This window comes from Protopterus annectens, chromosome 8.part0, assembly GCF_019279795.1.
Source record: "Protopterus annectens isolate FY-2018-M chromosome 8.part0, PAN1.0, whole genome shotgun sequence".
Taxonomy (NCBI): Eukaryota; Metazoa; Chordata; order Ceratodontiformes; family Protopteridae; genus Protopterus; species Protopterus annectens.
Window position 1 is genome coordinate 1,056,782,160 of NC_056741.1, and position 19,180 is coordinate 1,056,801,339.

General features: G+C 43.0%; 1 protein-coding gene across 1 annotated transcript; it reads left to right on the forward strand.

Annotated features, from left to right (window-relative positions):
- The first annotated feature begins 11,761 nt into the window (after positions 1-11,761).
- LOC122808399 (C3a anaphylatoxin chemotactic receptor-like) lies at positions 11,762-12,835 on the forward strand. The gene has a single exon (XM_044079363.1). The coding sequence runs from the start codon at positions 11,762-11,764 to the stop codon at positions 12,833-12,835; it is 1,074 nt and encodes a 357-aa protein (XP_043935298.1).
- Positions 12,836-19,180: the final 6,345 nt, after the last annotated feature.

A 19,180-nucleotide genomic window follows, 5' to 3' on the forward strand; every position in this document is an offset into this window, starting at 1 on the left:
CACATTTGCAACCATATTGCTGCTGCCTGGCAACTATGGCCAGACATGGTGAACACATCGGTACACCATGTCTCACATGACATCTGTGTACCACACACACACACACACACACACACACACACACACACACACACACACATGAGGAGCAAGTATGACACTGATGTCCAACACCAGCAAGGGGAAAGTACTGTATCTGTGGGCTGATGTGGATACTGTACAGGTGACTGCTGTCATGTCGTGACACCCTCAAGATGTTCAACACATCTTAATTGGTGGATTGATGTTACGCCTACACAAGATGTGCACAGGCCTATAGGATGTCTAGTGTTCCACATCTACAATATGACCATTGTAGAAAGGCCATAGTTGGACCATGTGTAGCCATTGTATGACAGGGTGTACACACAAGCACATGTCTACTGTGTGTGTTGCTCCATGTCTTTGGCCATCCTCCATGGCCATGTGTGTACATGTGTTGTCCAAATTATTCTGACGGCATCTATTTCACATGTCTTTGTTGTCCCATATGACATATATGCTCCTCTGACGACAGGGTTATGCAGATAAAGGGTGGTATGTGGGATATGTTTTCAGGTTAAGTAGGCACTGTTACAGCCAGGCTGCTAGATGTCATGGACATGTCAAGATAGCACATCACATTGTGTGACATTCATAGCAGGGCTATGATCCACACCAGTGAATCCTGTGGGCTGGCCATACTCCAGCCCACTGTGTAGTACTGTTCATATTCACAACATGTGTAGTTCTGATCTGTAGTACATCCCTATATTGAACAGCACATCCACCATTGTATGCAGAGCTGTCCACACATCTGGCAATGACAGTTTGTGAGGATTCATGTTGGTGAGATAATTCACATAGTTTGCAAGTGTTGCACATGGGTAGTCATTGTCATACATTGCAGGTCCGACCTGTATTTATGACAGGACCATACATTATGTGCACATGTTGTAAATGGCCACATGGCAGATAGATTTGTGCATTATGATTCCTGATAAATAATAACAGTCTCACCTGCAATGGGCTGCTGTCGCTGCAGAATGCCAGAGGTATCTAAATAGGAGTAACACAGCAGTATGAACATAATCCACACCTGTATAATGGCTACAGGGTGCAATGTGCATAACAAATACACCAGTACATTAGACTATACTATGGTGTATGCACATCTGTGCATACACAGAGTAGCATAGTATAGTATGCGGCATGTGTGTATACATACCTTGCATATGATGTTACATTGCATATTGTACAGTGATACATGCAACTATATGGAATATAGTTGTTATAGGTGCAGTACTGACTTACCAGGCAACTCCAGGCTCAGTGGTTGAGAGACACCCACCTCCACAATATCGGCTAAGGCTTGTGGATGTGGTTCTGGAGGTGTCCCCAGGATGGCCAGTAGCTCCTCGGTACATGTGAGTGGGGGCTGGGTTGGTGGTCCACCACCTGTTGCACATTGTTCCTTGGCGATTGCATTTGCATGCTGTTTCGCCCATCTAATGAGGTCTGTACAGTGTCTGCACACCTGCTGGTATGTGCGGTTGTGGCCACCAACATCATTAACCCTCCTACGAAGTTCCATCCAAAGGGCATCCCGCTGCTGTGCATCCTGTGGCACATGGCTGAACAGGATATCATGATTGTTGAGTAGGTATGGGATGAGGGCCTCATCCTCCAAGCAGGTAAAAGGGGGTAGCCTTGCACGCGGCATACCTGGAAGTCATAATGATGGAGACAGGTCACAGTAACTCACAGAGACATATAGAGCTATAGCTGAACATACATGTGTATCGCATTTATTAAGTTTAAATAGTTGTATTTGCAAACCTACATGACACTGACGTGTTTGTGTCACACACATGTCACACTCAATGTTGAGTGGATATTATCACCATATATGTGTGTGTGTGTCACCTGATTACATTGGTCATACTCCATGTGGATGCTGTCTTGATGTGGGCATGTCTGTTTGCCTGTACTGGTGTTCCTACCTATCAACACATGGCTGGATGTGTCCACATTAATGCAGTTGACCTTGATGCTGTGTATATGTGACATATAAGGACTTACACTGCCTTAACAGACATGACCTGTGACCCTGCAGACTTGCTCACATAAGGTTTTACATGTATGTGTTCTGCCATATACATCTACACGGCACTGTACAGCAATTCAACATCCTGCCATGTATCACCTGTGTTGCACATGTGATACACATGACACTGGCTAGCCAGATGGTATTTGCAGGGATGGATATCAACTATAGCATGTACAGTCAAAGTCAACTAGTGGGCTATATGCCATGGGCCATGTATGAATCTAGGATGAAAGGTTACCTGGCAGTAGCTGACAGGCAGGTCTGTGGGGCCAGGTGGAGTGGTGCCACATTAGTGATCCACAGGGTTAATGATACATTTACCATGCGGCCGTCACACCATGTCTGAGAGGGGAGCAATGTGCAGCTTTGACGGACAGGAATGCATAGTATGGCAGGACTATGTAAAGTGTATGGGACAAGGATCTGTCCAGCATGTGGAAGGTGGATGTCCATGAAGTATGTGTTTTTAAAACAGACGTGGTGAACATCATGATACCCATGCAGATGGACAAATACTGTTACAACTGCTGAATCCTACACAAATGCACTATATAAGCACTTACACGAGTGCATGGCTTGTGCTATCCCAAACAGAACCAAGATGCTATACTCCTAATTAAGGAAACCAATCTGGTGGTCCCCTGCCATAAACAAACTGTACTACAGGAGGAAGACACTGTTGCAAACGAGAGTACAATCCCATGCATGGAGGCGCTCCCTGGCCAGCCTCAGTAAGAAGGTGAGATCCCTTATAAGATCCTCCAAAGCTAGCTACAAAAGCTAAACTGCCACTAATTCCAACAACAACCACAAAGCATTCTATAGCTATGTCACATATCTCAATGTCAACAACCAGATTTGCTCTGAGTTACAGCACAAAGGCACAAACATTACAGAACCAACTGATATTGGCAACATCCTGGCAGATAGGTTCAGTGCTACCTTTTCCCCCTCCCTGACAAAGCTGCACACTCTAAAGCCAATATCACAGCATCCATGGGATTGGACAACATCCCAGGCTGTGTTTTACATGAACTTCAGAACGTACTGGCTCCCCACCTATGCACCATGTTCAATAATAGCCTCACATCAGGCATAGTGCCCCCTGAATGGTGCACAGCAACAGTTATCCCACTCCTTAAAGGTGGCGCCACAACAGACCATGGGACCTATTTCCCTATAGGCCTGACTAGCCTGGTCTGCAAGGCTATGGTGCACATCATGGATCTCAGTCACAGAGACATTGGGTACCTCCAAACCTTTGACCCCTCCAGGTTTGGCATTGTTAAGGGCATACCATGCCTCCTAAACCTGGTGGACTTCTTAGAGACAGTTACCAAGGCATTAGATGAGGGTAAGGAGGTCCACATAGCCTACCTAGATCTTTCATAGGCTTTCAACACCATTCCTCCTTCTGGTATTATCAGCATTCCCATCCGCCTGAACATTAACCCCTAAGTCATGTGATGGTTTGCAAAGTGGCTCACGGACAGAACCCACACAGTGGGAGTTGCATACCCTAGGTCTGACTGTATACCAGTTACAAGTGGCGTCCCTCAGGGCTCAGTCCTAGGACCCCTTATGTTCGGTATATACTTCTCTGATGCACAGAGAAGCACAGGAGGGCTTTGGCTGAAAAGGTGTGCAGACAACTGCAAACTAGGGGACATAATTGTTTCCCCAGCTGTTACAGACACCCTCTGGAAGGGTTGCACTGGGCGGATACCTGGTATTAATATCATGGCATCAAGCTGAATACCTAACAGTGCATAGTCATCCCCTTTGGATATAACTAATTACCCGTGGACTACCACATAGGTGCTAGTCCCCTACATAAAGAAAAGGTAATAAGGGATCCGGGAACCCCAGTAGATAGCAATCTCTCCTTTGATACCCCTAATGACAAGGTGGTTAGAATATCCTTCTACATGGCCCCCCTAATCTCTAATGGGTTTACATCCAGATCAAAGGAGGCTATTGTGACTCTCTACTCATGACTTATTAGACCCATTAAAGAATACAGCACTCCATTTGGGATATACCTTACAAGACAACTGCAATAGCTTGGAAGGCCACAACAGTACCACAGCAAGAAGATTACTGACCTCAAACAGATGACCTATGCAGCCCAACCTAAGAAACTCCAGCTGTACTCTGTTGCATACCACATACTCACAGGTGATCTCTGCTTGACATACAAGGCCCATGTCCAACCCTGTATTGCTGGATATGCTCCACCTAAACAGAGGCCCCTGAGAGCCACATGCTCTAGGGATATACACCTAACCACAAGGATGACTAGGACATGCTGGACGGATAGATTCCTGACCTGGACTCTCCCCATGCTTTGGAACATGATTCCAATGTACATCAGGCAGGGCCCCTCACTAGCAATCTTCAAAGGAAACCTTACAGTAATGCTATGTAGCTTGTAATACATATCTGCCTACAATACTGTACATTACACAGTTATTGGCACAATATCCCACAATGCAAATCATAATTGCACAGTGGACCAACCTTCGACATGTTATTCTTAATAATACACCCATACATATGGCTACAGTTACAATATATCAACATATACTATCCCCTGTTATAGCACATACTTGTTGGACCAGCCCTGCCACTGACAGCAGCTGGTGAGGAGCATTTCTGTTCAAAGCCCTTATATAGCATCCCTTGTGGTGTATGCGTTGTTTGCCTTGTGACCTACAGCAGTACACACAAATACTACAAGTGTTACTATGCTCAACAATACATCACTACAAGATAACTGTTTCCACTATATGGATTGCGAGCACTTCAAATACTACAGAATGGTACTACATACACAGACATAATGACTGTTCTACATACCTTATTAGTAACCCAAGGTGTCGTTAACTGTTGATTCACTCCTTTTCAGTTTGTGTTTCAATGTTCTTTGTAACGGTTCGCTGGTATATACACATGGTTTGAATGTGTGATAACACATCCTTTTCTAGTTACATATTGGTAACATGTGGTATCCTGTCCACCGATTGCTGTTCCAAAGTAGTTAATTAGATGCACATCAGCTGTACAGCTACTCCATTAGCCGATACCATGGCAACAGTGGTGTATAACTGAATACTCCTTTTGGGCATTGCCTGTTTGCCTTACATTCAAGGAAGACGGCCTGGATGTGTTGTTTGTGATATACTTCAACAGTTATATGGAGACACACATAGATATATTAGCTTCATGACTCCCGTGGACTGTGTGCAATGGCTAGACAATTTTGTTCTACATGTGAGTACAGCTGTTAATTTCAGAACATTGCTACTTATGCAGGGTTTGTTTGTACCTGATACTTCTGCAGATGTTTAAGTCTGACAAGGATGTTTGGGCAGCTCAAGGCTGTATGGCTATGCATGAACTGTTATGTGGTTTACAGTGTGCTCACCAGACATCCTTGATTTGGTGTACAAGTATAGCATACTGTGCTGTTACTCAGTAATTGCTAACACATCCCGGTGTACACACAACCCTCTGAAATGGGATTAGTGCAAACAAACCCTGTAACATCAGCAGCTGTTCCATTGTATAACAGCAGCTAATTCACATAGGGCCATGTTAGTGTGTTTCTGACAAGGTATGTTAAGGCTCCTGCAGATGTCGTACAGTGAGTGAATGATTTGTGATGTTATTACAGTTTGTATTGTAATATGTTTGGGTGTGGGGTGATGGTGGGTGTGCATAGCAGATGCAGGTGTGTAGGAACTGCTTTTATACATAATTAGTATGTGTGTGAGGGTTCCTTCCCTATTTAAACACCTATCCTTTTGTGGACTAATACAATGGTAATTGCAGGCTGATTCATTAAGGCACTGTTATGTGGTTCCTGTATAGCATGCAGGTGATGTTAGTCCTTGAATCCCTTTGGTAATACATCTGAATGTAATAAAGTGTTTCTACATGAAAGCTGTGTATTTCTGTCATATGTATTTGCAGTCATCGTTGTGTTGGTGACTGACCCTCTTTGGCTAGGGTTGCCAACTGTTCATATGGCCATAGTGGGACATTTTCGGGACACACATCAGAATTTACAGGCTGACACAAACCCACGGTCAGTACAAGGGATAGAACTTTCCTTTCTTGCCTAAATATAAGCTTATTCTTGTTGGAGTTTAGTTGCTTATCCTGTTTCTTGTAACATGTAGGTATTTTAGATACAGAAATAACTATTGTATGCAACTATTACAGTACATAAGGGACATAATTGTCCTACAATCCCAGGACATTTGCCACATTTAATATATTTGTTCAGGACACAACCGCCCAAAGAGGGACTGTCCCTTGCAAAGTGGGACAGTTGTTAACACTATAACTTGCTCATGTCCATAGCACATATTTGTAATAGTGTATAGGCATATACTCTCCATATCCTTTGTTCATAAAGGTTGGTAGGGGCAGAATGTGTGATTGCTATGGTCCATGTTATACACATATATGAACACTTCAACCGCTGTATACGGGATATCTACAGAATCCTGAAACCGCAGAGTTCCGATGCACACAGTACCGGGACAAGACTCCCATACCCCACATTACCGACAGCGACAGTAACTCACGAAAGTAACACGAACATGGAACACACACACGCACACACACTGCTACCCACCACATCCAAACAAACCATCCTACACTACGTATGAGCAGGTGGCCAAGCCCCCCTACACCTCCCATGTAGGTGTCTGTGCCCCCCACACCACCCCTTACTTTAATATTCTACCTCCTAGGTCGCACAAACAGATGCACAAAGCTAACCCACACCCACACATTACAGTCCCCCAAGAACACACACCACACCCAGAACACACACTTACACACACTACACCCCTAAGAAACACACTTACACACAGTAACCTACCTGAACTGCAACACCAGAAGCACTGACTAACTGTCCCTTAACATTGTGATTTTACACCTCGCACATCTGGTGTTTCGGTACTGTGTTCTTTCGGACCTTAAGCCTCGGGATTATGCACGTTGGCATGTAAAGCAGTCGGTATGTGGTAGGTATCCCATTTATATGTACCTCCATGGTTATGTAGATGTTGTTAACCTATCTATATATCTACATATATGTATATCCCCATATATCGACATCTCTCTCTCTCTCTCTCTCTCTCTCTCTCTCTCTCTCTATATATATATATATATATATATATATATATATATATATATATATATATATATATATATATATATATATATATATATATATATATATATGTATATATATATATATATATATATATATATATATATATATATATATATATAACATACACCTTTCATTGGGTACATGCCAGTTTTTCCTATTGCAACACATTCCTACCTTTAGTGTTTTATCCTGTCAGTATACACGACTGCCATTGGTACATCTCATGTAGCTTAGTGGTATGTTATTGTGATGAACGTGTACATGGCTGCGTGTTCTAATCCTGGCAGTGATATCTTACCTCTCAGAGTAGGCACTTGTAGTGCAAGGGTGATTAACGCACATTTCAGCAGCTGTGTGTTCCACATGTTTATTATTCTGTGGAGAACTACCTATATATGCAAGCTGTGTTTAAGGTATACTATGTAACATGTAAACATCTGTGAAGATTCCTGTCAGAGATACTCCCCATTATTTGGAACTATGTCCCTGATTACATTATATAAAATCCCTCACTAACATTCCAGGGAATCCTTGCAGAGTGGGTGGGGAACAGTGGCTACACCCCAGGGATCCTGCAATTGGCACAGCTCCACAGAGGGACAGTTAGTTAATTGATGGGATGGCGACAGCAGACTAATGTTGCCTATGGTTATGAGTGGCCTCGGCAGTTGGGCATGTACCTACCTATGTATCTATGAACCTCTACATACAGTATGGATACATGCTGATAGCTTAATTTACTGTTCAGGTATTGACTTACCTTGTGCCAGTGGCGATTGTGTGTACAATAGTTGAGGGCTACCTATGTAGGATGCACACAGTAGACCTCCTATACATGACAATTTACAGGTGGTCATGTGTGTGTGCCATCCATGTTTGCTGTGTGTGCAGGTGGAGAAGGGTGTCAGTCCATGAGTGCCTACACTGTCAGTGTGTGTGCCATATGTTCCCTCTGCCAAGGCATGGGCATACTGGGCCCACCTCCGTCTGCCCACTGGGGCTAGCACAGGGCGTTCATGGTCTGAGTCCCTCTGTGCCTGTGGGTCCCTTGGCAATGGTGGTGGGCTGTGAGGGCCTTAACCATTCTGTCCCTGCTACAGCTGTTTCCGCAGGATTATATTGTGTAGCATGGCATATGCTATGAAGATGTGGGCACACATTCCTGGAGAGTACTGCAAGGCTCCACCAGATATATCCAAGCAAAGAAACCATGGTTTCAGCATTCCAAACACACACTCTATGATGGTTCTGGTTTCTGTGTGTGCCTCATTATGACATTCTTGTGTTGCTGTGTGTGCATTTCTGATGGGAGTCATCATTCACAGTTCCAGTGCATAGCCAGCATCCCCCACCAGGTGGCCATATGGGATGTCTCCCCTGGCAAATACCTGATACAACTGTGAGGCATGCCAGCTGTGAGAGTCGTGATAGCTTCCAGGGCTGCCAGCACACACATCCATGATAATGCCCTGGACATTGCACATGACCTGGCAGCTGATGGAGTGGAATCCCTTGCGGTTTATGTAGTGCCTACCCTGCTCACCGGGTGGTGACTTGATGTGTATGTGCGTGCAATCTATTGCACCCAGTACCGCCGAGTAGTCTGCCACACAGTGGAAGAGATGCATATTGCTGGCCAACTCCTCCGGCATTCAGGGGAAGTATATGTGCTCATTGGCATGTGGTAACATGGCATCCAACAACTGGTGGAGTACCCTGGATGCTGATGCCTGAGAGATCCCCATGATATCCCTAGTTGGCCTTTGGAAGGTGCCAGTGGCTAGTATTCTCAAGCTTACACATACCTTTGTGTCCACTGGGATGGGTTCCCCTCTGTTACTTCTGACTCTGAGGCATGGCCAGCACAGCTCAACAAGTTGCTGTATGATGTCCCTGTCCACCCTGTAACGCTCTACTATCTCCAGATCATGTAGCTCCTGGTAGGTTACCCTGGGTCTGAACACTCTTCTCTTCCTCTGGTGCCTGAGATGGTTGTCAGCATCATTCTCCACACCACCATCAGTCTCCAACACATGCTGGTGAATCAAAGCTATGGTGGCCCCTAACATATACATATTAAAAGTTCCCTGTCTGTATACACCAATGGTGCAGAGTCTCTGGGAATACACAAGTGTGTGTGTGGGGGGCATTCACACCTTATACTATTGTGCAATGGATGGTGCTGGTGTAATTGGGTGTGTATGTGCTATTCCAGCCGCAGGGTATCTTAATTATTGGTTTTACAGCAGGTACTGCTATTGTGGGGCCTTTGGTGTTGACTTACGCTTGGCTGCCGTGATTCATCTATTGCCCTTTACTTCAATTTTCAACCAGATTCCCCTCCCATTGTCAGGCATGCATCCAGCTGCCGGCTTTCTTGTTTTGTACTTTCACAACCCAGGATTGTGTTGGGAAATGTGCTATGTAGCTGATCTACTGCAAGTTTGCTTTGTTCTGCTGTGACAGTTCTCTTTTCTTTGCTGTACGGCACCACCCCTTTCCTGTTCTGCAGGTAGCTGCTATCTATGGTCCACAGTGAGCTTCTAGGTGTTAATTACTAATTTGTACTCCAATTACCATGCTGCAGCATTTCCTTTTTGTCTTCCCGTATCCTTCCTTTTTTAGCTGTGGTGCGCACCGCGCACAGCCATTTACCGAGTTTTGTGAGCGTTTTCATCCACATTCACATGAACTTTCAGTTACCTTGTGTGCTCTCAGCTAAGCAAAGTTATGGCTACTTCCACACCCCTATCCTGCGGCTTTGCTTAGCAACAGGCAACACAGATTAGCAATTATCCAATGTGCTTACAGTTACGGTAGCGCGCTCCTCTCTTGATGTCATGTTTACCTCCAGGCCACTCCACGGTTTTATACTGCTATGCCATGTGGTACATCCTTACACCAGCGGGGCATTTGAGATTCAGTATTACTTGACTCATTTGCATGGCATTGACTGCTAATTCCTAGTTACCGCACGGAACACTGTCACAGACCCTTAGCAACTGTTGCGCCATGGTTGTGGTGTAGCATGCATGCCATTGACTATTATGGGGATATCATGAATTGTGTTACATTGCAGTTTTTTGACATCTAAATATATTTTCCTTGTGATCCCATTTGCACAAAGATGCACTGCGGTTTTACTTTGCATTAGTGTGGCCATGACATTAAGTGTTATATTTTATATGTTGTGCATGTTGTTTTATGCCATTGGCTATATATTTAGCCATTGGCATATATTAACATTATAATACGTAAATTTGGTCCGCTTTCATGGCTCCGGTTTTGCTTGACAAAATATAAACCATTTTGTTTGGTTTACATTTCTACATGCTTACGATATGCCTGCACCACTTCATGAATCGCTATATACCTTCATTTGCATGCTACACTGCTGTGCATGGGGCAATTAGCATACATGCACTGGGAGCTGCACAGCTCTGGCGTACGCTGGTAGTGCATGTGGAAACCACTCGTACCTGAATCACTTGGCGGCCATATTTGGCGCTAGATCGCCAGCGCTACTCTGGCGCCTGGTGCAGGCTTCATGAATCCCGGGGTTGATTTTTTTAATATTTCCCATCTTTCTGCTCTTTGCTGGTCCAATGAACTATGGGAAAGCAAAAGGCAATAGTGGGACTGTTTGCATGTATTCATTTATTTTACTTATTCATTTTTAGTGAATAGTCAAAAGTATAGTGCATGGTAAGTGCAGCTAGGGGAGTTGAGGCATGTGTAACAAAAAGCATGCTTGGTTGCTTGTAGTTTGTGTGTGTGTGTGTGTGTGTGTGTGTGTGTGTGTGTGTGTGTGTGTGTGTGTGTGTGTGTGTGTGTGTGTGTGTTTGGAGGTACTGCTTGTGGTGTATGTTCGATGGTGGCATGTATGTGCAAGTGGTAATCTGCATTGTGTGTTTGTTTGTTTGCTGGAGGATCTGCAAAAGATGCAAGAGTTGGTGCTGCACAAGACAGGTGTTTATGCAAGCCCGTGTCCCAGCCAGCACTTATCCTAAAGGTAAGAACAATCTTGGAGTTGGTAATATAATTTCTGTGGAGGCCTACTTCCCCATAATGGTGCATTGTGGCTTATCTTTGATGTAAGATGTGCATGTTGTGCATGTGTTTGTGTGTTTTAATGCACTGATGCTACATAGTAATGAATTTAGTGTGTGTGTGTGTGTGGTGTGAATGCAATAGGTAAGTATCTCAATCTTTATACCATTTAAGGAGTTTGTTCAGCTGATTTTTTTCTGTTAAGTGGTCTACCAGTCTGACATTGAGATTTAGGACCAAGTCCATATAAAAATATACACAGTAATTTTGAGGACTTAGGTCATAAGGAATAATTAAACACAAAACTGTATATACTGACCTATTCTTACTATAATATGTGTTGCAGAGCTTTGAACATACAGCCTGTGGGTTATCCTTTTGAAATTCTGGCCAAGATGTCTGAACCATTGCAAGAAAGTAATTATTCAGAAGAAAATGACGTTTACAATGAATATGAAGAACAGCATGACAATTCTCTGAACATGATCATTGTTGTATTTTATAGCGTTACTTTTATTTTGGGAGCATTGGGAAATAGTCTTGTCATTTGGGTCACTGGTTTCAAAATGAAAAGGACAGTGAATACATTCTGGTTTCAGGGCCTTGCAACTGTTGACCTTCTCTTCACACTTACCCTTCCCTGGAGCATCACATACAGAATACTTAACTTTCACTGGCCCTTTGGAGCATTTGCATGTAAACTAAACACTACCGTTGAATTTTTCAATATATTTGCCAGCAATTTTCTTATAATGATCATCAGTCTTGATCGAATGCTTGTAGTAGTCTTTCCAGTTTGGTCTCATAACCACAGAACATTAAAGTTAGCATCATTTGTAGTTTTTCTTGCCTCAATGAGCTCTATTGGCATGAGTCTGCCTTACTTCATATTTACTGAGACAATGACAGTCTCTAGTTACTTAGGACCAACAAAGTGCTATACATCGCTTTTATTTTTGGAGGATTATGAGAAGGAAAATACAGAAGATATAGTGAAGAGAAGACAAAATGCCCTATTTGCAGTTAGATTCATATATGGGTTTTTAATTCCATTTTCCATCATAATCATTTGCTATATTTCAATTCTCTGGCGAATACAAAGAATCAACAATGCAAATCAGAGCAAAACTTCTACTGTATTTTATGCTCTAATTGTAATTTTTATAATTTGCTGGTTCCCTTATCATGTGTTTGATTTGATAGAAATAGTATACAGGAATTCTGAAAGGAATGATTACCAAATAGAAAGGGCACTTAAGTTTGGAGTTCCTATTGCAATAGGCTTTGCATATTTTCACAGCTGTATTAATACTATGCTATATGTATTTATGGGTCAACATGTCAGAGAGATTTTCAAAAAATCATTACTCACAGTACTAAGAAATGCTTTTAGTGAGGAAAGAGATTATTTCACAAGAAGCAGCAGATCCCAGTCTTATTCAGGGACTCTTCAGAATACAGTAATCTGATGCTGCATAATTCCTGAGCAAATATTTCATGTGTGAAGGTTAATGTCATTTTTCTTTGTAATCTCTAACATGGAGTTCGTTAAATTAAATTAGTAGAATTCCAAACAGATAATTTTACCAGAAATTTTTACCACCGTCTCTTGTGACATCTGAAGTATTTTTTGAACAAAAATCATGTCCAATCACTTAAAACTAATGCCACTACTTTCCATTCAGTCATATTTGAGTTAAACCACACATCCCCAAGTGCTTTCTTGCACTTATAAAATAGGCATCTTTTTTAAAATTTCTAGTTTGAATTTAACATTTAGTAGTTTAGGTTTGATAATTATATGTTTTTCATTGTATTTTAGTGTAAAGTCCTTTCTCTGCCCATTTTAACTAACCGATACCTGCAATAATTGTCTGTGTATGTAGTTGATATCTCGTGTTAAAAACAACTGCTGCCTTTGCTTTACTGTAATGCTTTTAGTGCCTTTATAACTACACCTAATTTACAACTGACAGTCTTCTTATGCAGTGTAGCCTAATAGCCATTTTATCAATGTGCAGGAAAGCTGTGTAGCCTAATAGCCATGTTATCAATGTGCATAAAAGCAAATAGGTAGCGACAGCTAGTTTAACCGATATCTGCTCAGAATTGTTTGCTTGGTAAAACTTTTGGCTCAGCACTCAGTGTAATCCGGTGCATAACCATTAGGTTTTAGATGTAGCATTAAGCTGATTCTGCTCGGAATTGTTTGCTTGTTAATAACTTTGGCTCAGCACTCAGTGTGACCCGGTGTATAACCGTTGGGTTTCACTTGTAACATTTAGCTCATAAAGTGCTAACACCATCGAAATACTGGGGCTGAACGTGAACAGCTGCAGTGTTTGAATGTACTGTAATAGCAGATTATGCATCTGCCATTAGCCTACCATTGACCTCCTGTAAATGAATGAAGATTGTTTGAATGTATGTTTGTTGTCTGCCTTTTTATTTCCTAGCTGTACCTCCCTACTTACACTCACTCTCTATTCAGCTTCTACCTGAGCCCCCTGCTAATACTACCTATCCCACTTGCCTATAAACACTAACCTACCTCTCTCTCTCTTTTTATAGCTTGCTTCCTTGGGTGTTCCCCCTCTACAAACATTAAACCAGGAATACCCCCTGCACAGGATGACTAACTCAGACTGCCTGCTAAAGTTTTTCCCCTCAAACTTTCATAATCTAGCGTGTATGTATCTTGCCTAACACATGGAAAGTATTTAATACAAACTATAACCTACCCTTGGCGAGCAAGTTAGCCTACTGCAGCACTTTACCTTCCCCTCCAGTTGCTTTGTACCTTATTCTATTCCCTCCAGTTGCTTTGTACCTTATTCTATTCCCTCAAAGCCATCTATTTTCTCTGTCTTCCACTGCCATTTCACCACTAGGTGGCAGCAGACACCCACTATTGTGAAACGCTCGCTTACATGCTTGCCGTTCTCACTTTCAAACTTAACTTTTAAAGCTTATACTCTGAATAACAGAGATAACCCAGCTCTGCCCTATACCACTGAATTTGACTATATACCACTGCAGTTTACCTTCCCTCTAGCTTAAACACAGTCCCATCTACAGAGCCCCACTAACGGATTGTTTTTTGCTGGTCTGTGTGGACCTCTCACTCCTACTTGGGTCTTCCTGCTCTGTTTGCCCTATGGGTTCATTCCACTCTCCTACCCTGCCCAAAATCTCACCCGCCCCCAGTGTCTGTACATTTATACCTACCTTAACCCTGCCCTCAAGTCACACCCTACCTGCAGTTAGCAACTCCCACCTGCAATCACATACAAACCCCACACACTCCATCAGCTATGACTACTCTCTCCACACACGCATTAATACTAACCAGCCTTCTTATCTCCCTCAGCTGTCTAGCCTTCCTCACACATCTCACCAACACACACCCACCTCTAAACCCCCAAGCCACCATCACCTACCTCCCATATACATCCACAACTTATAGCCTAATTTCACCTGAACTATATTGCTCCAAACCAAGCCATTATTTCAAAGCCAACATATTCTCAACTCCTCGCTCCCATCACCCCTTTTGTACCATCACCTCTAAAAAAAGGCTCCTCTTCAACAACCCTTCTTCCTTATCTCCCATATATCACCTCCATCAGCTCTTCCTCTACATCTCACTCTCTCTATCAGGTGACATCCACCCAAACCCAGGACCCAACTGAGCCAGACATCTAAGTAGCAGCCTTACAAACCCCTCAAACCCAAAGCCATCCGACTAACCACCTTCAATGCGCAAAGCCTTAAAAATAAAATATCCAACCTACATGCCTGACTTGCTCACAACCAACCCAACATTACAGCTATCTCTGAGAGGTGGCTTAAACCTTCCATCACTGACAATGAAATCCTTCCTCTTGGCTATAAAATCCTTTGCAATGATAAAACCCAGAAAAAAGGTGGTGGTGTGGCTATTATCTACCACTCCACCCATACTCTAACTCCATACATGAACCCCATCTCTACCTTTTCCAATGCCGAAATATCAATAGGCTACTTAAAACTTAACAACTGTAAATCTTTATGCATCTGCTCCATTTATATCCCCCCAGACAATAATACCAAAATGTTAGAAGACATACTATCCTGGTTTAGCTCCAGTATAAAAATCGAAACCTATATCCTTGGCGATGTTAACATTAACTGGGCCTCTCTCAACTCTGATGCCCCAACCCATTCAATCAATCTATACAACTTCGCCCAACTCATAAACCTTCCGAACAGGCCAAGCAAAGATGGAACCTCTGGTACCATCATAGACTGGATACTCACTACCCATCCCCACCTTGCCTCACAAGCCGGTCTTCTAACCGATCCTCTCAGTGACCACCTACCTGCCTACATTGACCGCATACCCCCCCCCCCCCAAAAACATCACCAATATATCGAAACCCACAACTTATTCTCCTTCAACTCTGAGATATTCTCAGAATGCCTGAAACACACTGACTGGTCACCCCTACAAACTCTCCCACTTGATGATGCAGTATCTTATTTTAACAATATATTCCTAACTATCCTAAATCAACAAGCCTCCCTTAGATCCAAATGAATCAAATCCCTGCCCCTGGCTATCCCATCAAACTACAAATATCATGCATTAACGTAACATAAAATGGAAACAATACCAAAAACAAAACCACCAACTCCCTCCTAGAATTTAAACAACTACGGAACTTAGACAAAAAATTAATAACCAAAGACCGCAAAAGCTACTACAACAAACTCCAATCCATGCACTCATCGAATACAAAAAAGTTTTGGAGCTCATTTTCCTCCATCCTTCACCCTGGCAATAAAAGCAACCCATGCCCAGACCCTACTCTCACCAATCTAGAAACTGCCAGTAATTTCAACCATTTCTTCATAGATTGTATAGCAAAACTATCCTCCTCCTTCCCTGATGACCCCTCCTGCCCTGCCCCCCACCAGTAAACCTCCTTCTACTTCCCCCTTTACCCTAAAACCCATCCCAACAAACACAATAAAAAGACTTCTCCTCAAGCTAAAACCTTGTCGTAATGCACCAGACAATCTACCACCCACCTTCCTCAAACAATCTGCTGAAACCATCGTCTATCCTGTATCAATTCTCATAAACATATCTATGCAGGAATCATATGTCCCAACCATCTGGCACCAAGCATGCATCATTCCACTTCAAAAAGGTGGTAAAAACATAGACACAACCAACTTTAGACCTATAGCCATACTCTCCCCTCTCAAAAATATTAGAAAAAACTATCCATGCACAAATCATGCAACGTCTAAACCTGAACAAACTTCTCTCCCACACCCAACATGGCTTCCACCCCGGCCATAGTACCATCACTGCCCTCCTTTCCTTTCTAGAGACCATGAACCTAGCACGTGATAATGGCAAATATGTATCATCTTTATTTTAGACCTTTCAAAGGCATTCAACACCATCTCCCACTCCTTACTCCTATCCCAGCTCTCATCCTTACATCTCTCTCCCTCCACCCTTGCCTGGTTCACCAGCTACCTATCCAATCATCAACAAGCCATCCAGTGGAAGGAATCAACCTCTCCTTTCATACCTACAACCACCAGGGTCCCTCAAGGTTCAGTACTAGGTCCTCTACTATTTAACATATTTATCAACAACTTTCACCTCTCCATCCCTGAAGCCTCCATCATCCAATATGCAAACGACTCCACCATCATCTCCTCAGCCTCCTCCCCTTCTGAACTGCTACTAAAAACCCAACTTGCCTTTTCCAAAACAGAATCCTGGATGAAAGCCAATCACCTTGCCCTAAATGCTACCAAAACAAAACTAATGATCTTTACCCCAACCAGAAACACCGCTTTAGACAGAAACCTGCTCTGCATTACAAGCCAAAATAACACTCCATTAGAAATAGTCCCCTCAACCAAACTGCTAGGCATCATTATTGATGAAAACCTAAAATTTGTCTCCCACATATACACTGCTATCAAGAAAACCCATCAAAAAATTGGTCTCCTATACAGACACAACCGCTATCTCACCAACTTCACCTGACAAACACTTGCAACTACCTTCCTCCTCACATCTCTCATGTATGGTGCTCCCCTATTTACCAACCTCCAACTAGGCCTGCGCTCCACACTGGAAGCCTGCTACCACAAAATTAGCCAGTTTGCTACTAACTCCAAGAGTTCATCTCATCACTGCCACTCACTACTCATCCTCAAATGGTTAGAACTGCCCAACTACCTTAGATATCTGCAACTTACCACTACTCACAAGCTAATCTTCAAAGCATTTGACTGTCCATCCTTAGCCACTGCACTAATACCCTACACTCCCTCCCGCTACCTAGAATCAGAGAACCAAAGCCTGCTTCAAGTATATAAACCCTCTCATCCCTCAGGCCAATTACTACTAGCCTGCACAATAGCCAAACTCTGGAACTCTCTCCCCTCTCATCTATGCAACATGCCTAACTATAGCAACTTCAAAAAGTACAGTTTTGTACCTACCATAAATGTAGATGTTCGAAGATCCACATTGCTGCAGTCCTTACATATGGGTAGTCCGCTGTCCTCGGTCGGCCCGAATACCAAAGTATTAGGCTGACGTCGGTCAAGGCGCTTAAAACTGACATCAGGACGTCAGGGTACAAAAGCGCATGACCAACGTCATTTCCTCAGTCTTTTCTTGCCCCAGATGTCAGAAGGCCCTAACAAGAAAGGCCAAAGCCAAAAACCAGCAAAAACTAACCAACCACCCGTGCACTAACCATATTTACAATATGTACAACACAAACCACACCACCACCTTCAACAACAGAGGGAAGGAGGGAGGGTAAATTGGACTGCAGCAATGTGGATCTTCGAACATCTACATTTATGGTAGGTACAAAACTGTACTATGTTCTTCATCTCACATTGCTGCAGTCCTTACATATGGGTAGAATCCCAAAGCAGAGGTAAGGGAGGACGGCAAAACTATAAAGCATTAGGAGCTGCCAAAATGCCCTGTAAAATAGCAGTGGCAAATCCAGCCCTAGATTTAGAGTAAAGTGGAAGGTGGTAATGCTTAGAGAAAGTATGCACTGAACTCCAAGTAGCTGCTTCCAAAATATCTTTAGTAGCCACCCCCCTTAAAAAAGCTGTAGAAGTAGCAGTAGCCCTAGTGGAATGAGGCCTAATCCCAGCTGGAATCTCCTTACCATGATGGGAATAACAGAAAGCAATACAAAAACCAATCCACTTAGAAATAGTTTGTTTTGAAACAGGTTTGCCCTGAGAACCCAAAGCAAAAGAAACAAACAACTGCTGAGACTGCCTGAACCCTTTAGTTCTGCTCAAATAATATCGCAACTGTCTGTGCATATCCAAAGTGTGCAAAATCCTTTCCCCTTTATTTTGGGGGTTTGCATAAAAAGTAGGCAAATGAATAGTTTGGTTTAAAGCCACACTAGAAACCACTTTAGGCATAAAAGAAGGGTTAGTACGCAAAGACACCCTATCCTTGTGGAAAATTAAGAAAGGCTCAACTGCCATAAGGGCCTGTAATTCAGAAACCCTTCTCACAGAGGTAATGGCCAACAAAAAACAGTCTTCCATGATAAATATTTCAACTCTGCAGATGCTGCAGGCTCAAAAGGTTGTAGAGTGAGTTTCTCCAACACAAAATTGAGATCCCAAGCAGGAATAGGAGCTCTACGTGGGGGTCTTATATTCTTTGCCCCTCTAAGGAATTGCTTAAACAAAGGCTGAGAAAATAATGGTGGGTCACAGTCATAGTGAGCAGAAATTGCTGCAGCATGAACCTT